This window comes from Aulostomus chinensis, chromosome 21, assembly GCF_037954235.1.
Source record: "Aulostomus chinensis isolate RoL2024-O1b breed Wild chromosome 21, RoL_Achi_v1.0, whole genome shotgun sequence".
Lineage (NCBI taxonomy): Eukaryota > Metazoa > Chordata > Actinopteri > Syngnathiformes > Aulostomidae > Aulostomus > Aulostomus chinensis.
In genome coordinates this window covers 17306128-17328161 of record NC_141340.1, presented here as the reverse complement: position 1 = coordinate 17328161, position 22034 = coordinate 17306128, and the positions used below count along the sequence as shown (strand labels likewise).

General features: G+C 42.1%; 1 protein-coding gene across 2 annotated transcripts in view; it reads left to right on the top strand.

Annotated features, from left to right (window-relative positions):
* The window catches only part of odad2 (outer dynein arm docking complex subunit 2), a 50917-nt gene extending 30455 nt beyond the window's left edge, over positions 1 to 20462 (top strand). For both annotated transcript variants that reach the window (XM_086191981.1, XM_086191982.1), the window contains 8 exons: positions 1156 to 1266; positions 1451 to 1605; positions 6701 to 6881; positions 6974 to 7035; positions 9274 to 9388; positions 11919 to 12107; positions 12296 to 12517; positions 20185 to 20462. In XM_086191981.1, the coding sequence (XP_086048107.1) occupies positions 1156 to 1266; positions 1451 to 1605; positions 6701 to 6881; positions 6974 to 7035; positions 9274 to 9388; positions 11919 to 12107; positions 12296 to 12517; positions 20185 to 20289 (1140 nt within the window). In that variant the 3' untranslated portion in view covers positions 20290 to 20462. The remainder of the gene's footprint in view (positions 1 to 1155; positions 1267 to 1450; positions 1606 to 6700; positions 6882 to 6973; positions 7036 to 9273; positions 9389 to 11918; positions 12108 to 12295; positions 12518 to 20184) is intronic.
* The last annotated feature ends 1572 nt before the right edge of the window (positions 20463 to 22034 follow it).

The following is a 22034-nucleotide window of genomic DNA, read 5'->3' as shown; positions in this document are numbered from 1 at the left end:
AGCTTTGGTGGAGGGTTAGGGTTAACCCATCAAGCAACAACCTCCTTTCTAGGACAGTTCACAGTCGAATGTGAAGCAGCAGGGATGAGAATCAGCACCTCCAAGTCTGAGGCCATGGTCCTCACCTGGAAAAGGGTGACCTGCTCACCCTGTGTTGGGGGGGAGGTCTTGCCTCAGTTGGAGCAGTTTAAGTATCTCGGGATCTTGTTCATGAGTGAGGGTAGGGTGGAGCGGGAGATTGGCAGGCAGATTGGGGCGGCATCCGCTGTGAAGCGGGTGCTAAACCAGTCCGTTGTTGAAAAGTGAGAGCTTAGCCTTTTGGCTAAGTTTACAAGTCAATCTATGTTCCAACCCTCACTTATGGTCATGAGCTTTGGGTAATGACTGAAAGAACAGGATCGCAAATACAAGTGGCCAAAACTGACTTTCCTCTGCAGGGTGGCTGGGCTCTCCCTTCAAGATAGGGTTAGAAGCTCAGTCATTCGGGAGGTGCTCAGAGTAGAGCCGCTGCTCCTCCATGTCGAGAGGAGTCAGTGGAGGTGGTTCGGGCATCTGATGAGTATGCCTCCTGGACGCCTCAAGAGGTGTTCCAGGCATGTCCGACCAGGACTTCTGAAATAGCCTAAAATTATGACTTAATTCTTCTAAAATTACAAATGTTTCTCATAAAATTGTGACTCTGTTCTTGTAATATTTCGACTTTATTCTGATAAATTATGACTTTATTCTCATATATTCACAACTTTATTCTATAAATCTCAGAATTTTCCTCTCCGTGTGGGCCTGGTATTCCATTGTTGAAAATAGCACAAATAAATTCAATTTCTCACTCTTTATGATGATCAATCTACAAACGAACTTCTAGGTCCTGCACCACTGTGTCAAAATGTACTGAGGGATGGATGAATGCATTTTTGGTTTTGGCCTTCTAATTGGATTTTCTGAATGTATAAGCTCTTTGAAATAATACATATAATAAAAATTAAACATACTTTATGTAATACATTAAGAAATATGGCTTTATTATATATACATGCAAAGCAATTTGAATTAGCATTGACTGTCAAACAAATGTCATGTACATTTGAATAAATAGTACAAGCACACACTAGAATAAGTGCCTCATGACATGGTCCATCAATTATTGTGTTACAGGAAAGCTACAGGACTGTCATTCAGACTGAGGGCATGATCAAAGATTTGGTCAAAAACCTCAGCAGTGACAACGATGAGCTAAAAATGCATTGCGCAAGTGCAATCTTCAAGGTACCTGTTTTGCTTGCCTTCATCGTCATCAGATGCCCCCCAAAAATGACAAGAGGTTAAAAAAAACAAACCCACAAAAAAACGTAATTTGGAGTAAAATGTTTTCCTTCGATTTTTGCCTCATAATTAGACACAGATGTGGAGGAATTATTTTCTAAACATGATCTTATGTTTTGATTTTCAGTGTGCAGAGGACAAGCAAACCCGTGACCTGGTGCGCAAGTACAAAGGTTTGCAGCCACTGGTTTCACTACTGAACAAGGCAGACAACAAGTCACTCCTGGCGGCTGCCACTAGGGCCATATGGAAGTGTTCAATCAGCGCGGAGAATGTGGCTATGTATGTCAGGGTCTCCCTTTCTCTATCTCTCTCTCTGTCTCTCTCATAACTGAACAGGGATCATTTACACACTGTAGCCGCTGTATCTTCATAACTTCTGATGAATGACTGTGTTTTTTAAGTTGTGACAAATCACTCACTACATGGAAACAGCAATCAAATTAGCCATAAAGTAGAGGGAAGTAGTTGCAATAAGGCATTTAATTTACACATGCTCAAACTTTTTAGAAGATATGAGATAAATAGCAGTATATGCTAGGGGTGGTGAAAAAAAATCGATGATAAATTAATCGTGATTATGTTACAGAAGAGTATGAGTTGATTAAGAAATTTTCAAAAATGATTTTTTTTTGCATTATTTTATGTTGGGGGAAAAAAAAATCATAAACCGTGGTCAACAGAAATTGAATGTTACACACGTGCAGCAGCGGCCAGAGCGAGACAGCGAGTGAGCGGCAAAATGAGTGATGAAGAACCGGCCAGCAATAAGCAAGCAACCGGTCCACCCAGCTCCATCTGGGCTCAAAGCGAGTGAGTGGAATCATTTTGGCTTTCATGGAAGGAGCTCTAAACATGTAGACAGAACACACAGTCAGAGTAAATTAAAGGTTACTGTCAAAATGGAAAATCAATAATCTGTAATCAAGAATTGTTAATCAAAAATTGGTTGGTAATCGAATCGAGACCTCAATAATTGTAACTGAATTGAATTGAATTGGGAAATTGCACGGATTAATCACCCCTCGTATGTGCACAGGGTAACAGCAGCGTTGGATGTAGAATACAGGGTTTTGCCAGCTTTGTACATTAGTGTCATCATTCATCAGTAGAAAAAGATTAACAAGTAAGATACTTCATATGTTACTTTTATAGGGGCTAGATATGAAAAGTAAGCATACTGAAAGAATCAGACTTGAGAAAGTGATTTTCTAATGTCAGAAGACACGGGCCAACAGCTAACCTTTAATCATTTGCCATGTATGACAGAGGTTTATTCAAGTGCCATTTTCCCTGATTCCCTCACAATTCACATTTCTGGAATAACTTTTCACGTGTGCCTTACCGTCACATGGTTTAAGGCTGATTTTCTCTCTAAAATAAACAATGCTCCGAGACTGCCCTGGCTCTTAGATACCGTCCCTTGAAACAACGATTTGGTCGTTTACATTTTTGGTAAGCGTCGGACCAGAGAAGTAAGCTATAAACACCATGCACTAATGTAGTACCATGGTAACGTATTATTCCATTTGGTTACGATTCTTGACAGTGTAGGGCAAACAACTGTTCATTTTGATTGAAATCAGTCTTGATGGTAGGAATATGTTCAATAATGAAAAAGAAAATCAATAATTCTCCCCAAAAGCACAAAATAGGGGAAAGTTTTAAAGTATGTACTCAAGTGAAGTACAGTATCCTTAAAATAACAGTGAGTAGGAACAACTGTTTATACATCATTTCTTACCATTTCTGGTGTTTATGAAAGTTGAGGTTTTGTTACTGAGGTGAGATCATGTGGAAAGTTTTTTTCTCATTTCTTAAAAACAGTGGCTAGTTCAAATGGTCGTAGAATTCTAAAAATAAGGGGGGGGGAAAGGCCAAGTATCCTTGTCATGAATCTTTCTGCACTTCGTTTTTCATTACTGACTGAATGATGTCCTACAGTTAGAATCTAAGTTAGTTAAGTCCTCCAAACTGGAACTGGGAGTCCACTGCTCTATAGGGTTATGCAAGGATTTCTTTGCAGTTGCAAGAGTCATGATAATCGCATTCTTAAGATGCACATGTCACTGCTCCTTTAACCAACGTAATGAATGAGAATGGAATGATATGTAATCAGATTAGAAGTAGATATTCATGTTTTAAAAAGGCCATAATTGTAATCGACTTTAATTTCTTAGCAGTTGAATTACTTTTCAAAAAAGGGGTTTGAAACTGAAAGAATGGGAACCCTTTTGACAGCAGCCACGGATTGGCAGCTTAATGTACGACAGTAAAACATCAAATTTAAAGTGTCACCAAGCTTTCTTAATCAGACTGCAATGAGACCACCACAAAATAGCTCTAGTTCCTTTCTTGGTCTTTCTGTCACACTCTCAGTGTGTGTGTGTGTGTGTGCACCTAGATTTGTTACTTAGGGGGGGCCTTTTCTGGTAGAAACACTTACCACGAGGACCACAGACCAGTCCAAGTACGACACTACATAATTTTTGGAGTTGCTGGTTAAAGTAAGAGTCAAAGTTTTAAAGAATTAATTTTAGGATGAGGCATCAATCCCTTTGGGTTAGGATTGAGATGAAGGTTTGGGTTAGGGTGTCCAATTGAATGGAAGTCCATGGAAGGTCCGCACAAAAGTGTGTGTGTGTGTGTGTGTGGGGGGGGGGGGGGGGTGATATCTTAGGCAAACACTTGGTGTAGTAACCAAGCCAAAATTATGAAAAAAAATGAAAGGTTGCTAATTGCTAACAGGGCTTCTGTGAGTAAAATTTTCCTTCAGATTTTTCATTGATGTCAAATGAAACAGACCTTGGTATTTAAAAAACAAATTGATATCCTGCACGGTCTGGCCATTATCAAGGGAACCTTCATTTGAGCCTGTATGTGCCACTTCACAACATTTTCGGTGATAAGCTTATGATTTTGCAGAGCATTTTACAGTGTAAGCTACCTGGGCCAAGGTTCTATTTACTCAGAAAAAAAGCCTTTTGTAACTTGTGCTTGGAAACAAACTGTATTTTGTGCAGATTTATGAATGCATTGATATGTGACCCCTAAGCCTGTACCCTGAGGTGTTATGGACACACACAAAATTTTGTAAAAAGCTTCAGCAAAAGACTGAGTGAAACAATTTTGCAATGGAAAGTCATGACTGCCAAGTCTGTAACTGTGTCTGCCAGCACAGTAATATTTAGAGTCAAGATTGAAGGTTTCGCTTTGAATTATCGACTCCTCCTCAGTACCTCTGTTCCAGCCCTGTGATAACAAGATCACATTTGCTTGTCCAAATAATACCTCATATTTCCTCACAAACCTTGCGCGATCACCCAGGCCATTTGCTGTCGTGTTGTTTTTAATGACAAACAGTAATCTGTTCAAATTGAAGCTACTTTGTATGCACTGTAAGTGCTAAATATCTTTCAGGGTCTCCTTGCGGGGTCCTTGAAATTTCTCTGTTGCCTGTTTGAAATCATAAATAGCGGCGTTTAATTTCTCTGCTCTCAGACGAGTGTCCTACCAGTGCAGATGAATGGAAAACGAAAAAGCAATCAGTCATTTCATTATGATGCATAGGAGCCCCACTGTGGTTCTTGTGTCTTAAGACATGGTTATAGAAATTTCCCGTTGTGTTAAGTACAGTGTTTGCAGTCGACACAGCTTCACCCAGTTTTGTATAACGTTCCTCTTACCATCACATACATCACATATTGTTTTCAGTTGGGATTGGCTTAACAAAAATAGACATGACTTACCATTCATTTATGAAAATTTATGTCTTTGATTACAAGATAATTCTACTCTAGTCCGCTGCAGATGACACTTCATAGGAAAACCATTGTTTTTCTTTATGGTGAATTTTACTAAAGTTAACTTTGGCAGCTTGTCTATTCATTAGTAGTGTTTTCTCTTGTAAGAATAGGCTGTGTGTCCGTGGACCCTGACCAAAACCAAATGACCTTGGCCATCTACAATAGCTTACGGACTGTGATGCCAGCAACCGTAACTGTGAATAAAAACAGTTGTAGAACTTTAACTGTACATCAGAGGTTTGTTGGGTTTTTTTGTGACCACATTATATCCCTTAAAATGTTTACTATAGTTTACAGCTTCATAGCGATGGCAAACAAGGCAAAATCACAGCAAAAGAGGGAAAGAGCGTTTCCAAGCCACAGCAAAGCTTTGATCATGCAAAATATGTTCAAGGGACATCTGTGTGCAGCCGTGGGAAAACTTCATGCACTGAGGGGTTACAGTAAATGATCTCTATCCATGTGGCTGAGGGCAATGTAGCTGCTACTATACCTAACTTAGACAACAAATAACATGAAGCCTTGTCTCAATTGTGGATGTTCACGTCACTTTGTTTGTCCATCTCTTTGTGTTGTTCTGATCAGACTTCGGTCCACACTGACATAATGAAACCTTTTCGGGGATTGTTTCTCCTAATGCACTGAGTTGTTATCGTGATTATCGTTTAAATGAATTATGATTGACATGACTTGAACTTGAATGTTGTGATCACATGACATCACTTCAAATGTTTACTCTAGTATACCACATTGTAGCCATGGTCTGTAGGCCAGTGATGAGATTGCAAAAATAGAGTTGCTAGTCTGTATTGGTTGTAAAGATACTGTAATAGCAGGCAGCTGGAAAAAAGCACAGATGAGGATCAGACAGGACGTGAAACAAAATCAATTTACAAGGTAAGTAACTAAATATGCAAAGTCTAGACTGAATGTGACACATAGAATTTGTGTGTTACGTGAAATGTCTCAGCAACTGTGGGATGGATTCTCCTGAAAATTGGTACAAGCATTCATGCCCTCTACATTGTAAATTCTGATAATGGTGGCAACTTCGTACATTTTCACCCCGCACAATCATTAGGCTGGGTTAAAAATGTAGGTTTCTGACCAGAACCTGCAAAATGAATGGAGATTAGTAATGTTAAACAAAAGACCTAAACATTTGTCACAACACAACACAGCACTGCATAAATGTCTGCGTGCTACTGTAGCATTTAGCTCAATGCACCACTAAGTACAGAGAGGTTTCTGGTCGGGATTCTTTCTGTTTAGTTCTCCCTTTATAACTGTAATGAGACAGCATTGTAGCAGTCGTTGCCTCACTGTTGCCTTACAGTAAGAAGGCGCTGGTTCAAATCTGCTGGCCAGCTGGGGCTTTCTGGAGTGTGTATGTTCTCCCCATGGAGAAATCATCCAGGCGAATTTCAAGGGGCTTCAGCTTCACCTTACACACCAAACACACGCACCTCTAGCTCTAGCTCCCTTACATGCAGCACATAATTTAAGAATTAATCCAACATGATCAACTAATATTAACGCTGGACTTTCCTCCTCTTCTCCACCCCTGGAAGGTTTCAAGAGTATAAAGCCTTGGAGACCCTGGTTGGCCTGCTGGTTGATCAGCCTGAGGAGGTGCTGGTTAATGTCATTGGAGCCTTGGGAGAATTTGCCCAGATACAAAGTAACTCAGCTATCATCCACAAGTGCGGAGGCATCAAGCCACTCATCAACCTGCTCACTGGGACAAACCAGGTATGTTAACAGGGAGTCGGATCTTTGTATTGTGGTTTTATATACACGTGTATCTTGTGAATTCACATTTATCATTTGTGTCATTCAAACAGGCATTGCTGATAAATGTAACCAAGGCAGTGGGTGCCTGTGCCACAGATAAGAACAACATGGCGTAAGTCTATCTCGATTCATCTCACCATTATTATCACTTTTTTTTTTTTTTTTTTTTACTTTATTTTGATTTACACTCCAGTTACAAGGTAAAAGTCTCAGAAGGGCTCACCGTCATTCCTGAACTGATACACAGTTTTTGTGGAATGCCACTCTGGAATCAATGGACAATATCATTACCCTGTCACGTGCCTAAATGAATATATGTTCTTTAATTTGTAATTTTGCAGGTATACAGCTCTTTTATCCCCAGCTTAATTACATATTTGAAAAGCGAGTTTATTTTCCCCGCTGTTTTAAATATGCTTGTGGTTTAATTCACAGTTATTTACTATAGCTTTGTGGTCACTCTCAGGACTTCAGCTAGTCAAACACATACTTAAAGCCCTGCCCTGTCCAAGACTTAATGGCTGTGAAAACAGTGAACCACAGTCTAAAGCAGCCCTTGTCTTTGTTCATTCAACCTGACCCTCAATTCTAGAGAACATTCTGGAGGTTCCATCTCTGCTTCACTGCTTTTATGAGGCTTTTTTGGACTAGAAGACCCTTCTCAATTTGCACTGAACACAAATTGCCTGTCTGAATCGACATTGTTATTTAACTAAAGTTGAATCAGCCTGTTACATTTCTTGGGAAGCAAAATGCAAAGTGAAGCATTTCAAAAACTACACGCTCAACACAGGAGATGGGTTTTTATTTGTTGACTCTTCATGTTTTCCATGTATTCTCACAGTGTATATTTAGGCCAGACCATGTGACACTGAAACCTTGATCAAAACTCTCAGCTTTAAGCTCCTTCACATATATATATATATATATTTTTTTTTTTGTTCCGCTTTGTTGTGATGATTTATTTTGAGACGTGCACACAGTTTATACAGTAGTTTGATGGGCAATTAGCATAACTCACATTTGACTGCACCCTTCACCATCCCAACACTGTCCTTAGCTGGTTTTCAGCTTCACGGTGATTATGTGGTGTTTGGCCACCTAACAAATAGGATGTCGCCGTTGCCACACAGACACAGCTACACAATTACTGTCAGTTGCAATGACTTAATTTTACCAACCAGAGCTTTTTCCAGACTACCACCTTATGTTTATAGGTGCAATCATCACGGAGGTCATCCATAACCACTGATAACTTTCAGTTTTTCCATATACAAGTCATTTGTCTGTTTTCACTCCTTACCAGTAGGTAGCATGCGGTTAATGATATATCATTAACCGCATGCTACCTACTGGTTGAGAGTGAAATAGCGTCTCCTCCAATGAATCCCATGGAGCTACAAGAGTGAGCACGAATTTTTGAATGCCTCTCGGATTTGTGGTCACCTCCGCTAATCCATCAATGTCAGCAGCAACTTCAGCAATTCATCTGTTTCATACCTCTTTTATTGCAAGACAGAGCTGTTATGGTGAATTAAATGTCACTCAACTTTTGATTTTGGTGCGAATTGAAGAGGCGCCGTCAAACAGAAAGCTGGTGTTGTGATCCCTCTTGGCTGGTTTATGTCCAAACAGAAGACAGATGGTGCCGGGGACATTCCTGATGAGTGTACATGCGTTGCCAGTCACAGGGACACTGTGATTTGGGGGTGCCTAAGAAATTATGGCAGCATTCAGTGTCTGCCTCTTTGGCGGTAATACAATTCAGGAACACATTAAAAGTTATTTGTACCAGACAACAGACGCATTATGATGCAGTTCTGCAGACCCCCACTTCAGTTTTGTCTCCAGCCATGTACGGAATGAAATACAGCTTATGGTTAAGTAAACTTCACGCAGGCTCTATGCAATATAGAGCAACCTGACTCTGGCTCTGTTTGATTTGGAAAGAAGTCTTCTTTTTTTTGGTTCTCGCCGAAAAACAAGCCACCGACATAAAGTGTAATTTTGTCTCATTTCCTATTTAAAAATCATCTGTAAAGAACTATACATAGATACAAGTTAACCTCTGGTCATAGCATTGGCCAGCTTTTCCACAGAGAGTGATGTGAGTGGGCAGATGTTGTGTTGCTTTCAGGCTGAGAGATGAATAGGACTGATGGTATGTTGTGGTGAAAAGACCGTCACTGGCCAGAATACTGAGAGAAATAAACCATCAGAAAGGTTACTTGTCAATTTTAAACATAAGACTTTACTTCATCGGATATTTATGTAATTAAAACCTCATCTTTAAATTCATTTTGTTCTTTTCCATTCTTCCTTCTCACATCAATTTTTTATTTCCTCAAAGGATCATTGACCAGCTTGATGGAGTCCGCTTGGTGTGGTCCTTGTTGAAAAACTCCAATCCAGATGTTCAGTCCAGTGCTGCATGGGCCCTCTGTCCATGTATTGAGAATGCAAAGGTACAATGAAGAACAAAGCCGTTTTTCAAATAACATTTACTTCAATTTTCTTCTGCCCCCATTTTATAACCCTCCATTAAAACCACAGAAAAGCCTCATTGACACCTTTGGGTCTGCAGATTTCATATTTTTTCAGAATGGAGGGTTATCTGAGAGTAACACTCCAGTTACAAACAGAAGCTCTCTTATATCACCATGCTTGTGTGCTGATTTCTCCCTGCAGTATGCTGCTCAAAGGTTAGCAGGGGCAGAGCTATGTCAGAGAGGAGTCTTACATGCACCACTGGCTAATATGAAGCAGAGAAGCCTCTTTGGCACACTGAGGTTGTTGAGTTTGGAAGCAGGCAGGGAGAAAGACCAAGTAATATCCTGTGGCGTGGCTTCTGATTTCCCAGTTGAAAATCCTCCCTTGACATGCTACTCACTATAGAGGCACACAATCCAGGCATATAGCAGAGGGTGCCATAATTTTCCCCCGTGATCGCAAGTCGGCCCAAAACATGTCCTGCTTTGAAGAAATGTTGAAACAAGTTCTAACTCCAGATATAACTATGAAAAGAATCATGGCGGACCACGAAATTTGGAGGTCGTCGTGTTCGTTACACAGTTACAAATCAGCAGGTCTCTGATCACATGAGCGCTTGTCGATTTTCAAATACGAATGTGATTTGTTTTATTAGATCACAAAGGTAAAAAGCTTGTCAGTTTGACAGTCTGGTAAAGTTTAAGTAGATCTATTTGCTGCAGACAGGTGTCCTGGGGTGAATCCCTTTTCTTCTTTATTGCCGGGTGGAATTTCTCAGGCCCATAAGTGAAAAGAAATTGATGCATGGCGACCATATGGAGGGAAATGGGGGAATCAGGACCGGCTATTGAGGGCTAACAAGTCTGACATTGTTTTTCTGGATGTCGGTAGGCCAATTTTGAGGGATATTCACAAACATGCTTTTAGAGACTCTTTCTGAGTCAAGGGCAATGACAAGAGTTAAATAGTGCTCTTTACCCATCGAGATGAGTAGCAAGAAGGTGTTTCCGTGCATTGCCTCATAATGCTGCGGCTTTGAGATCTGCAGTCCTATCCCCGCAATGAAAGAGATTCAGGCTAGTCTATCACAGCTGGTGGCTTGAGAGAGCTTCCTCTGTCACAGGAACTCCCTGCCAGCCATCATCAGTATTCCTGAAGAAGAGCTTCCTGTGTGTGTCCACGGGATCAGCTCCTGCCCCTTCTACCCTGCACTGCACTCATGGCTCGTCCTCTGGCAAGGCATCAAAGAGCCCATACACTGAAGCCTGGGGAGCCATAGCTCACAGAGCACACAGCCGTTCATCCATCCCCACAGCAGTTCATTCATCTTTACCAAAAACTCTTCATCAGCTTCTGTTTTTGTGAGAAGTACATTTGATAAGAACAACATTACAATATACTTGTTAAATTCCGCTGTTGTCCACTGATGTTAAAATTGACCCCATTAAGCTTCCTTTGGGATTTGCATCCTGTCATAATAACTATTTGTTTTTTTCCAGGGGAAGAGTTGAGTTCTATTTTCAAAACACCGACCAATTTTGGACCCAGCCACCTTGATGTCTTCTTCTGTGGCTGGCAATACACTTGGTCGTGTTTTTTTTTTTTTTTAAATAGTGGCATGATGTGCCAAGCCATATTAAAAGCAGTGTCTCTGCCAGCTCTTCCTTTGTGGTTCTTTCAGCACTCCCGACCAGCTTTTTGGTCTGGTGAAGCATTGCCCCATAAGTGGATTCGAGTCCTGTGGTACCCACTGGTGCCATGAACTCAAACCATGAAGGCTTGAGTCTACACTGGAGCAAAAACTTTAAATGTCACCTCTAAGCTCTCAATTCCATGTTTTGCCTTCATTATGACAAGTTTGGGATGGGAGCCCAGGAAGTTGACAAAGATGTCAAACTTACTGCTTGCTCACTCAGATGCAAAACGCGGCAGAAGGAGAGGGTGTTTTTAATTTGAACATCTGTTTCAAGACACTTCCATTTTTAAGACTGTTGAAACTTTAAAAAAGTTATGTTTGAAAATTCCCATTAAAATAGTCATGGTTTCGAACCCATTCTAAATATCTCCTTTTGCACATTTTGTCAGTAAACCTTTGGGTTATACCACAGAGTATCTGTATGTAATAATTTGTGTCCTATATGACAGACATAATGTCTTTGTATATGTATATCAAGTATACAATCTACAGCAGGAAGTGCGGTGGTCCAGGCTTATGCAAGAACTCCAGAGGTCACAGTCGTGATACCGGGCAAAGAGCCTGCCTTGTTGTGGTGCTGCTTTAAAAAAAAAAAAAAGAAAAAAGATTTTTCTTGCAATTCAAATGCCTCTTCAAATTTAGAATATTTATTTACAGCCATCTTCTGGTATTTGGTTCCGCCTTTTGGTTCAGTGTACTTTGTGCTTACCTTGTGTCCTTTATTTTGTCTTCTCAGATGTCCTTGTATCCCTTTCCTCTTTTATTGTCTTAAGCGCACCGGCGGCCAATAACCCACTCTTTCACTCTAGGATGCGGGGGAAATGGTGCGCTCACTCGTCGGTGGATTGGAACTGATCGTTAATTTGCTGAAGTCAACGAACATCAAGGTGCTGGCAAGCATTTGTGCTGTAATTGCCAAAATAGCGAAAGACAAGGAGAATCTGGCAGTTCTCACTGATCATGGGGTCGTCCCATTGCTGGCCGAGTTGACTAATACAGTAAGCGCACCTCACTTCACCAATGCTGCACTTTGCCCTATATCTGCTCATGGCGACATAAATCTAGTTAGAGGAAGATTTTTAGCGTTATTGCCCAGAGCCTCTTGCAGAGTTGTAGCTGAGTTTGTTGTTTTCTACACGATTAAAACTGATGTCTGGGGCCTAATAGCATCCTGTCCGTCACACAGACTGATGACAGCCTCCGTTGCCACCTGGCTCAGGCCATTTGCCATTGCTGCATGTGGGGCTTCAACAGGGCGTCCTTCGGGGAGGCTGGAGCCGTGCCCCGCCTGGTGTGCTACCTGAGGTCTAAAGACAGCAAAGTCCACCGGAGCTCTGCAATGGCCCTCTACCAGCTGTCCAAGGACCCAAACAATTGCATCACCATGCACGAAAAAGGAGTGGTTGAGGTCAGTTGTAGTACAATTGAAGCTGGATTTCTTACCTACTGTTTTTTTTTGGGGGGGGGGGGATAATGTGCAAAGTACTTGAGTTAATCTGATGCCTTTTAGACAAAATCTGGCATAATTTCCTGGAAAAAGTGCTTTGGCCTCCAACCACCCTTGTATTGGTGGTGTGTGAAAAACACTGGGTAATAAACTTTGGAAAATTGTGACTATTTTCAGAGCTTTTGACCGGTGGAGCAGAAACAAAGTGTTTTTCATTCACCAGCGGAAACATGACTCCACTTTCAAGCCATCATGGGAATTCAGAAAAGCAAACAGCTCACTGTGTGTGAAGTGCCATTTCTCTGGTAGACCCTACATGCCATTACAGCATATTCAAAGGGCTGTAGCTGGGGGTAACTGTTGCTAGGGCCTGTTCCTGGATATCGGGGTAGAATGCAGCAGTGATATGGTGGAGGCCAAGGAAGAGGGTCAGTGCCGATGAAACCTTAAAGACAACTCTTTTTTTCCCCATCCATATCAGCTAGATTTTTTTTATTGTGGCAGTTTTGTAGTTGTCTTAAAAAAAAAACTAAAAAACAAAACAGGCATTATTCTAGCTAACGTTTGGGTGTTGCCGTGTTTCCTTGCGCAGGGGGAATGATTGTGCCTGGTTTTCATGAGAGATTCTAGATCATGATCATTGTGGACTTGATATTAGCATGTACCTATACTGTATGTCAGCACTGGGGAAACCATGCTGTCTCGTTCCCTAATTCAGTCCTCTTCCATACGGACGGACTGTGACACGGCGCCTGTTATTTCACAGTTTCCCAATAGTGATGAGTTTTTGTCAGGTTTCAGCAGCGCGTGGTCACGGTCAGAACACAGCAGCTTGGGGTTCTACTGGACTTTTCAGGTGTGAAAAATCTTTCCACCTGTTGTTTCTCAGCAGGCACCTGCCTTGCAGGAATATTGCGCCAGTGTCAGCTAATGGTTTTATGTTACCTCCTGACACGTTCCAAAATGAAATTTCTATTGAAAGTTGTTTTTGTAACTCCATCTGGGCTTTGCACGTGCTAATTCAAGACAAACCGCCCTTTTTAGTCTTTCATTATGTTTGCCCTTGTTAATGCACCAGTTAGGAGTTGCAACACTGTTGTGAAGTGTATTTTTGGACTTCTAATGAGCTTAATCACCAAAGGCCACATAAGAGCACCAGTGTTTCATTTCTTCTTAATCTCAGACACACACACAAAAAAAAAAAAAACAGGAAGCCTCATTGTTCAGTTTAGCTTCAGTCTCAGCCAGTGTGAATGGGAGGTTGGAATTCATGTACCTGACCCTAAGAAACAAGAGTAGGTTCGAATGGTAGGTTCGGAGTGTACGGTATGGAGTTACACCTGCCCTTTGTCAATCACTTTTTCAATCAATTTTTTATATGCACAAACTTTTAGGCTGTTTTGGGGGTCGGCACTGTGTTTGATGGGTATTGAATGGGTCTTTAACCGAGTGAACTTCACATTCCACATTCAACCTATTTAAACACACACACACACACATACATATATATAGAAAAGAACATTGTACAGTTGGCCTCAAATAGTGAGGTTAATAAAGCAAACTACTACTCCACTCCTAAGTCTAATCAAACGTGAATGATTTTAAACATTTCTAATCTTTAAAGCTTTAGAATAATTTCAGCATACTTTTTTTTTTTTTTACTTGTGTACTCCTGTGTTGCTGTAGTTCAACAGGCAAATGAAAGGGGAAGTTGGCGTGAGCGCCGGCGCCGGCACCTGCCACCTGCCACCTGCCACCACAGAAACAAAAAGCTGGCATTCTGCAGCAGCATTTTAGGAGGCGACTCTGTGCCTTAGTGGTTGCAGTCGGCATGAACTTCACTTCACATCCATTCATTTTGAAAGAGCAGCAGACACTGACCGATGGTGAAAATATGACTACACAGGAGTTTGGGTCATACATGGATTATTAGTCCAGTTCGGCCAAACATAAGAATATAACAGCTTGTTTAATATCTCAACTTGAAGATAGAACACGTTAAAACAATACCAGCAGTCGTTCTGAATGGGATTGATGGGGTTAATACACACTTGATATGCGGCTGTGTGTCCAATTTAACACAAGACAATTTAAGAATTGTGAGAATTTTTACGCAGTCTGTTATGACAAGCGTTCAAAAACTGTGACCCACTTGTCGTGTATAGTTTTTAAATGAGCGAAGGTTTTCTTTTCCTCCGGAGTTTGTATGGAAGGTAACCTTCCTCCGTAGCGCACCTATTAATGTTCAGACCAGCATTACCATCAGTCAGTATACTGTCACCCTAAATACTCTTTGCCTTTTATTTTGTTGCCTTATCTTCCTATCAAAATATTTACTTGGAATATACCGGGCTCTCGCGTCACACTTTGATCATGAAAGAGATTGAGGCGCTCGCTCTCAAAGGAAACGCATACCAAGTGACAGGGAAGTTTTTGCCAACCAGATGAATCACCCTCGCCGTTTGGTTTGACATCTACTCTTGGTATCTCACAGTTTTATATCGATGTGCTTCATTTTGTGTCCTGTACAAAATCAACATGCCTTTGCGTTGCTTTCATAAGACGGGACATTCTTTGCTGAAACCATAAATTCCCGTAGACATTGGCGGGTAGCTATTTCTATTAAAGAGGCTCTTTCATAAGAAAAGCTTTGTGAAGTGAACTTTTTCGAAATGACCAAAATGCAAGCGGTAATTTTTGGTTCTTTTCAACTGAGGGTGTTCCAAGACGTAGGTTTTGCCAGATCCTGCTATGTTTTTTTTGTTTCTGTGCTTTTTCTATGTTTAGGGCTTTTACTCTGTGAGGTAAATTTAAAAAGAAAAGAAAAGAAAAGAAAAGACTACATCTGCTTTATCATTTAATCCACTGGCAGGTTTAGCGTAACGACAATTTAAAAGCCCTGTAATTATTTCTCTTGATAAGTTTTGTTTTGTTTTGTCTGTTAAAATCTGGTTGAGAGGGCTTTTTATAAATGTATTAATTCATTTTTTTTCATTCCCTCATTTATTAATTTGTCATAATTGTCATTACACATCAATTAGAGTGAGAAACTCTTCCTCAGACACCGACTGTTGTGTTGCTTACTACTCTGCAGCCACTTGAATAAACTTAAAACTCGGATTAGTAACTCCATAATTTTCACATCTCGCAGTCTGTTTGCTTCTATTCTGCCTCTCTCCTGCTTCCCTCTGAAACACTTGGATTCAACACCCCCCCCCCACACACACACACACACACACAGACCTTCTCTTCCCCCACTGCGCCAACTCTGCTGCAGTTGGTCAACATATCGAGGGGCCTGCTCCTCCTGCTCCTAGTAACACGCCTGCTCTCACATGCAAGGAAGTTGCCTCACCCGGTAACCGGCTTGTTTACAATTGTAGCATTTTAAAAATGTGGACGACATTGATTCACCCACATACGTCTTACACCCAGAATCTGACCCAGAAAACGACAATACAGAACCTGAACCTCTGTTGCTGCAACGACTTTTGCGAGTCCTCCTCACAACCATGTAAAGACGGGACAGCAGTTGCCCTCAGGATTAGCTTGTTCACAAACCCAGCGTCGAACTGAGGTTTGTTTAGGAAACTGCTGTCCGCGAACGGCTGAAAGCACACGAGCGGCGAGGGCGAAAGAGTTACTTGCCCCCCAGAAAACAAAAAATCTTCCCATTGCTGCCTTAATTCATCTTCTTTGGGAAGTCCACGCAAACGTAAAAAGTGTTTGCGCCCGAAAACACACTTTCTATTCGCCATTTCGACGACAACACCGTAGCTCTGTAGTCCGACCGTATTCTTTCATGGCAGAGCAGGTTGGGCGGCAACACCACTGGGCACTGATACCAGAGCCAGGTGAGTTGCTGTTTATGGACCTTCCCCTAAAGTTGTGATGTCACAATATGAGACTTTTGAAAAAACTCTCCAAATACGAGCGTTTTGAGCAGTGCAGAGCTGCCTGAAACTGCCCCTGGGGATTACTTCAACACATGCCTACCTCATGATAGGACACTTCCACATCCTCCAGAACACATAGCCAACATTTTAAATGTACTTATCAAGTCTGAAAAGCTGGAAAGGCATAATAGGTCCCCTTTAAAGTTACTGAGGTGAAATGTGCTTTCCCTCACCCTCTTGAATACAGAGAAGCCAGCTGAACAGTCTCTCACTCACTTGCGGCTGTAGGGAATGTTGTTTACCTTGATTTTCCTCACCAACTTCCCCTCAGCCCAGCTAAACACTGCTGTTTGCCTACCCTGCAGTGTCTGAAACATCGAAACTCTGGAGCTGTAATGGCTGCACAGGGGTTGCAGGGAAATTTAAGTTTGAACGCATGCAGGAAGACCCAGTTGAACCTGAGCTCACTTAACACCATGACACCTCCATGTGTGACTGAATGTGTGTGTGTGTGTGCGCGCATGCAGCGTTATGCGTAGCCCTCCTAGACTACACACCTGCTCCTCCCCCCTCCCCCTCAGCCAGATGAAGACGGGGAGCGTGTTACCCTGCTCCCTTCTTGGAGGTCAGGACTCACTGGAGTTCCCTGAAGTGCAGAAATCTCAAAAACTCACGGCTCACTTTTCAAATGTGGGGCAAGTTCATGTTGCCACGGTGAGGGTTTATCTAACAAGTGCTGTATTATATTCTCACAGATCCCAGATGGGAGGAAAGAGCAAGCTCGGAAAAAAAAAAAAAAAAAAAAAAAGCCAGTCAAGAGAGACATGCTTATCTTAGCCTAGCTGTGCATTTCAGGAGCGCTTATTTGGCGACCTCTGAATAACATGCTATGAAGTTGGCAAAAATGCTGCCCCTTGGCAATTTTCAGTCATCCTCTCTTTTCACAAAAGAGACTTGTTTGGTAAGCTGCGTGTTTAAGTGGGCCTGCGGATGTCAGTTTGCTCATGGAGGTGTTTTATTTAAAAATCATAAAAAAACAGATGGCAAATGTTTGACATATACTTCTTGACACTGGTGCATTGAGAGGAACCCGACACCTCCGACTGCTGAATGTCCAATGCCCTTTTCCACAAAATGAAGTGAATAAAATCCAGAAATATTATTTTCTATTTGCCAGACATACAGTACCACACAAGACAGGGTCACATCCGTTTCCAGCTCTGGCCCAAAAGTTGGCTCACCTCTTCTGTCATCTGCTCTCCTTTTACTGTTTATCTTTGTGCAGAGACCCCTGGGAATGTGTTCTCTATGCCTGTGCGAATGTGCAGAGAGGGGTTTGTGTGTTTGCATTTTACTTGGAGAGTTCAAGGTCAACTTAAGCTCTGCTCTAACAGGTATTATGAACACAACTCAGGTTTTCCCTGACCAACTGTTTCATGTGACAGAAGAGATGTAATGGTGACTGTCTCAAGCCTCTGGGATGAGTGGCCAAACGTCTTTAAGAAAACTGAAACTGCCCAGTTGCCACGACGCAGCACTGAAGAGATACCATGACCTTGCTGACTGAGAATCTTCACCGACACGTAATAGAGACTTATTTGTCCTTACACAAACACTTGAGTCAAAAGAGAAATAGAAAAGATTTGACTGACTACCATCATCCCTCCATCCATTTTCTACTGCTTATCCTGTTAAGGGTTGGGGGGTGGAGCCTATCCCAGCAGCCTTCGGGCGAGAGGCGGGGTTCACCCTGGACAGGTCACCAGTCCATCACAGGACACACACATAGAGACAGACAACCATTCACACTCACAGTCACACCTACGGTCAATTTAGAGTATCAATCAGCCTCGTCCCCTCTTGATGTCTTTGGACTGTGGGAGGAAGCTGGAGTACCAGAGAGAACCCACACAGGAACAGGGAGAACATGGAGACTCCACACAGAAAGATCCTGTGCTGGAGCCGGGACTGGAACCTGGAACCTTCTTGCTGTGAGGCGACAGTGCTGACCACTGCACCACCGTGCTGCCTGACTACCATCATATTTTATGTTAATGAGTGAGGGAACAGAAAAAGAAAAAAATGGAGATGGGCCTGATGTTTTCGAGTGAGTCTGGCAGTCGCTTTTATGAGAATGTCACAAGATCACGTAAAGAAGCAACTCGTCAGGCTTCCAGTTAAGGCTCCATCAGCACCCTTTGAGGAGGTGTAGTCGAGGTTCATGTGCAATGAACATGAGAGGAGATTGTTCATTCAAAACAACACTCAAATCCTCTTGAAGAGGTCAGCTGCCATGGCCTTGGGGACTGTACGTCAGAACTGGAAAATATGTCTTCTTTGAAAGAAAATCACAATAGAAAAGATGTGTTCACGATTCTCCTGACTGGCCTCAGCTCCTGCATTAGTTCATCGCTCCGTCTGGTTGCAGTAAGCCCATGGTCGGTGGTTCATCAAATCACCAGCTAAATATTTTTTGAAAGCCTCTGCATGTTTCAAACCAGTCTCTGTGGATGACTTCCCAGATATTTCTGTGGAGAAAAAAAAACAACAACATACGACCTGCCTGGTTATCAGCTTAATCAAATATTGGGGGTGTGTTCATGTTCTTAAAGAGGCTTAGTTGCTGCTACATTTGCTTCGACAGTTGCGGTCCAAATATTGTCCTCTGTATTGCCAGTAAGATCAAGGAGGATGTGACATTGCTCGGCTGAAACTAGCAGGCTCTGAAAGAACAGATGGTGTTCACACACCTCATGTAAGCCTGCTGTATAAAAGGAATCCTTCAACAAAAAAAAAAATCCCTCATTCAGTTGGGAATAAGTTCTTGATATATGGGAATTAAAGTGGCTCAGACAACTCAATGGTTACTGTATTTATCAAGGCTTAATTTTGTTTAGAAGCGGGGAGTCCTTAAGTGCTTATTTGGGGGATGTAATGTTGCCATTGGTTCATTATTGATGTAAACACGACGATCCAAAATAATTGCAAGTGAGGCTTAGGAAACCTCAGTGGCACACCATTGTGATTTTACAAAGACGCACATATTGAACACATTTAGATTCATCCCTTGCACCAGAGTGTTCATGCCTGCTTTTACTTTTATTTAGGTTTTAGCCCCGCAGCTGCCCACACACACCACAGTGGTTTTCCTCAAGATAAAAAAAAGTCCCCCTCCCCCGTCGTTCATGTACTCAGTGCTTCTCTTAGTCTACTTCTGCTTTACACAACACTCTTTGAACATGTTACTGTTTTAGATATTTATTTTTCGCGTAACCATGAAGTGCATTAGAAAGGTTTGAGATTTCTGCAAAGGACAGAACATTGTTCCACAGGAAGGTCTGACAAGATCCCCAACACAAGCCACCGATAGCTGGATATAGGCTGACCTTTGGAGTGGTGGAGAGGCCGCTGAGTTTTGTGGTTCATGCTCAGTATTTTTTAACGTCAACCCATGCATTTCTTTCATCATTGTGCCCACAGCTGTTACTTCTTTGCTGAGGTTTGATTTGAAAGCGGGATACAAGGAACACACACACACACACACACACACACACACAGGGACGTGTGCTGGTGCAGCCTGGGTGACTAACACAATATCTCCAGCATATATCACCATAGCGCTTGTAAATGGCTGTGTATGCTGACATGGCAACATGTGCATGTGTGTTTTGCCAAAAGTGCGTTCGTTCACTGTTGTGAGACTCTTTTCCTCTGCCTTGTATATCCCTACAGCCCCTCATCCACATCATGGGCTCTGATGATGAGCTGCTCCAGGAAGCTGCTGCTGGCTGTGTACGCAACATCCGTTTCCTTGCCCTGGCCAACAGGAAGACCTGACGTTTGAGTTGCGTTGTACGCTAGCATCTCTGAAGTGCTCACTTTAAATGTGTAGTGAATCAAATTAATATGCAAGTGTTACAAAAATGTGTGTGCGCCCTGTATTTTTCAGATATGTTGCATCACAGCGCTTCCCCATATGGATGTGATGATACGATTATTAAACGCAGCTCTCTCAGTTCAATTTACACTCCTTGTTTTGCTTTGTTGTAAAACCCTTTTGGATCCACACCTGGTCCAGTACCAGTCCATCCAGTAAGAAACTCCCATGGGAGCCCAGTCCTACATTTACGAAAAATGATCTCGTTAAATCGAACAAAGTTAGATTAATTAGACTGAACCGTCCACAGCAATTAGTGGATACCTTAAACTCATCCCTTACAGATTCGTGAGCGGCCAGGTGAGGCCCCAGGGGGCCACCTTTACAAGTGCCTGGTGAACGCCTGTGTTTCCATGTGTTGTCTCCCACACAAAACTACAAAAAGGACCGATTGTAAGTTCTGTATATAGCAGTTTTGGCTGTTGGCTTTTATCATCAACTGGTTTGCAGGAGTGTTGAATTGTTCATAACAAATACTGAAGAGATGAATTTACTTGGATCAATCTCTTCCTAAACCGCTGGCACGGCATTTATTGAGAACCATCCATAAAATTATTAAAATAAGAGATTTGGGGGGAAATTCAACTTGTTGATTTTTTTTTTTTTTATGTAGACAATGCAATAATTAAGGTGCTTGCATGTGGTCCCTAAGTAAATTCTCAAAAAGCAACCCAAGCGCGCGCGCACACACACACACACACACACACACACACACACACACAGGTGCCCATAACACAAATGAAACAAGGAGCTGAGGAAAGCCGCGGCCACAAAAGCTAGATTTTGAAGGACACGTGCTGTTTTATTGAGTAGCCACATGACCATTCCCTTGTGTAAATATCATTTTTAGCCCTTTTATTCATTGAATTCTCGTTGCTACTAATTAGTAGTAGAATTAGTATTTAAGACGCTTAGAAAACTTAGAGGAATTTACACATGCAGCTCAAGTCTGCGTGGGTCATGGGATGCTTGCGTGCACCTAAATGATCCAAGATGGCGCTGTAGCGGTCTTCTTTCTTCTTCATTTGTCTGGTGATACCGGAGCCAAGCCAGTGAATGTTTTTCCTCACATTTTCTAGCAAGCCTTCCATGATGCGCTTGCTGCTGCAATGACATGTTGGCTAAAATAGTTGCATGCTAGCATTTGAAAAAAACGTTCATGCATTTGAAGAACATTTGTTGGGCGAGACTTGAATGAGTCAGCTTGGTATGTTGTCCTGTCGTGGTTAAGGGTTGTCAATTTGTTTTATAATGCGCTGTCTTGCAGATACTGTCTTAATTATTGTTCTAATTATCTATTCATGTGATGTCCTCCAAAGTCTACAAAAATCCATTCCAATCACACACCGCGTTTCCGTACATTCACAAAGCAGTGGTGAAGCCCTTAGAAATCCAAGCCAACGGTTATGTGAATACAGACTGTGGATCCACAGTTTCAGGCGTTCATGGTTTCTCATACGGTGGACTGAATAAAAAGGTATGTAACAACAGCTGTGTCCACTGCTTCCGGGTACTTTGACATGAGTAACTCTGTAACCTCTGTTCTGTTCAAAGCCTGATGCTGAACCCTGTGGAGGACCAGGCAGCGGCTGGGAGGAAGTAGGACGTTGGTTCCAGGAGCCTGTCCCTCAGGCCCATTGGTCAT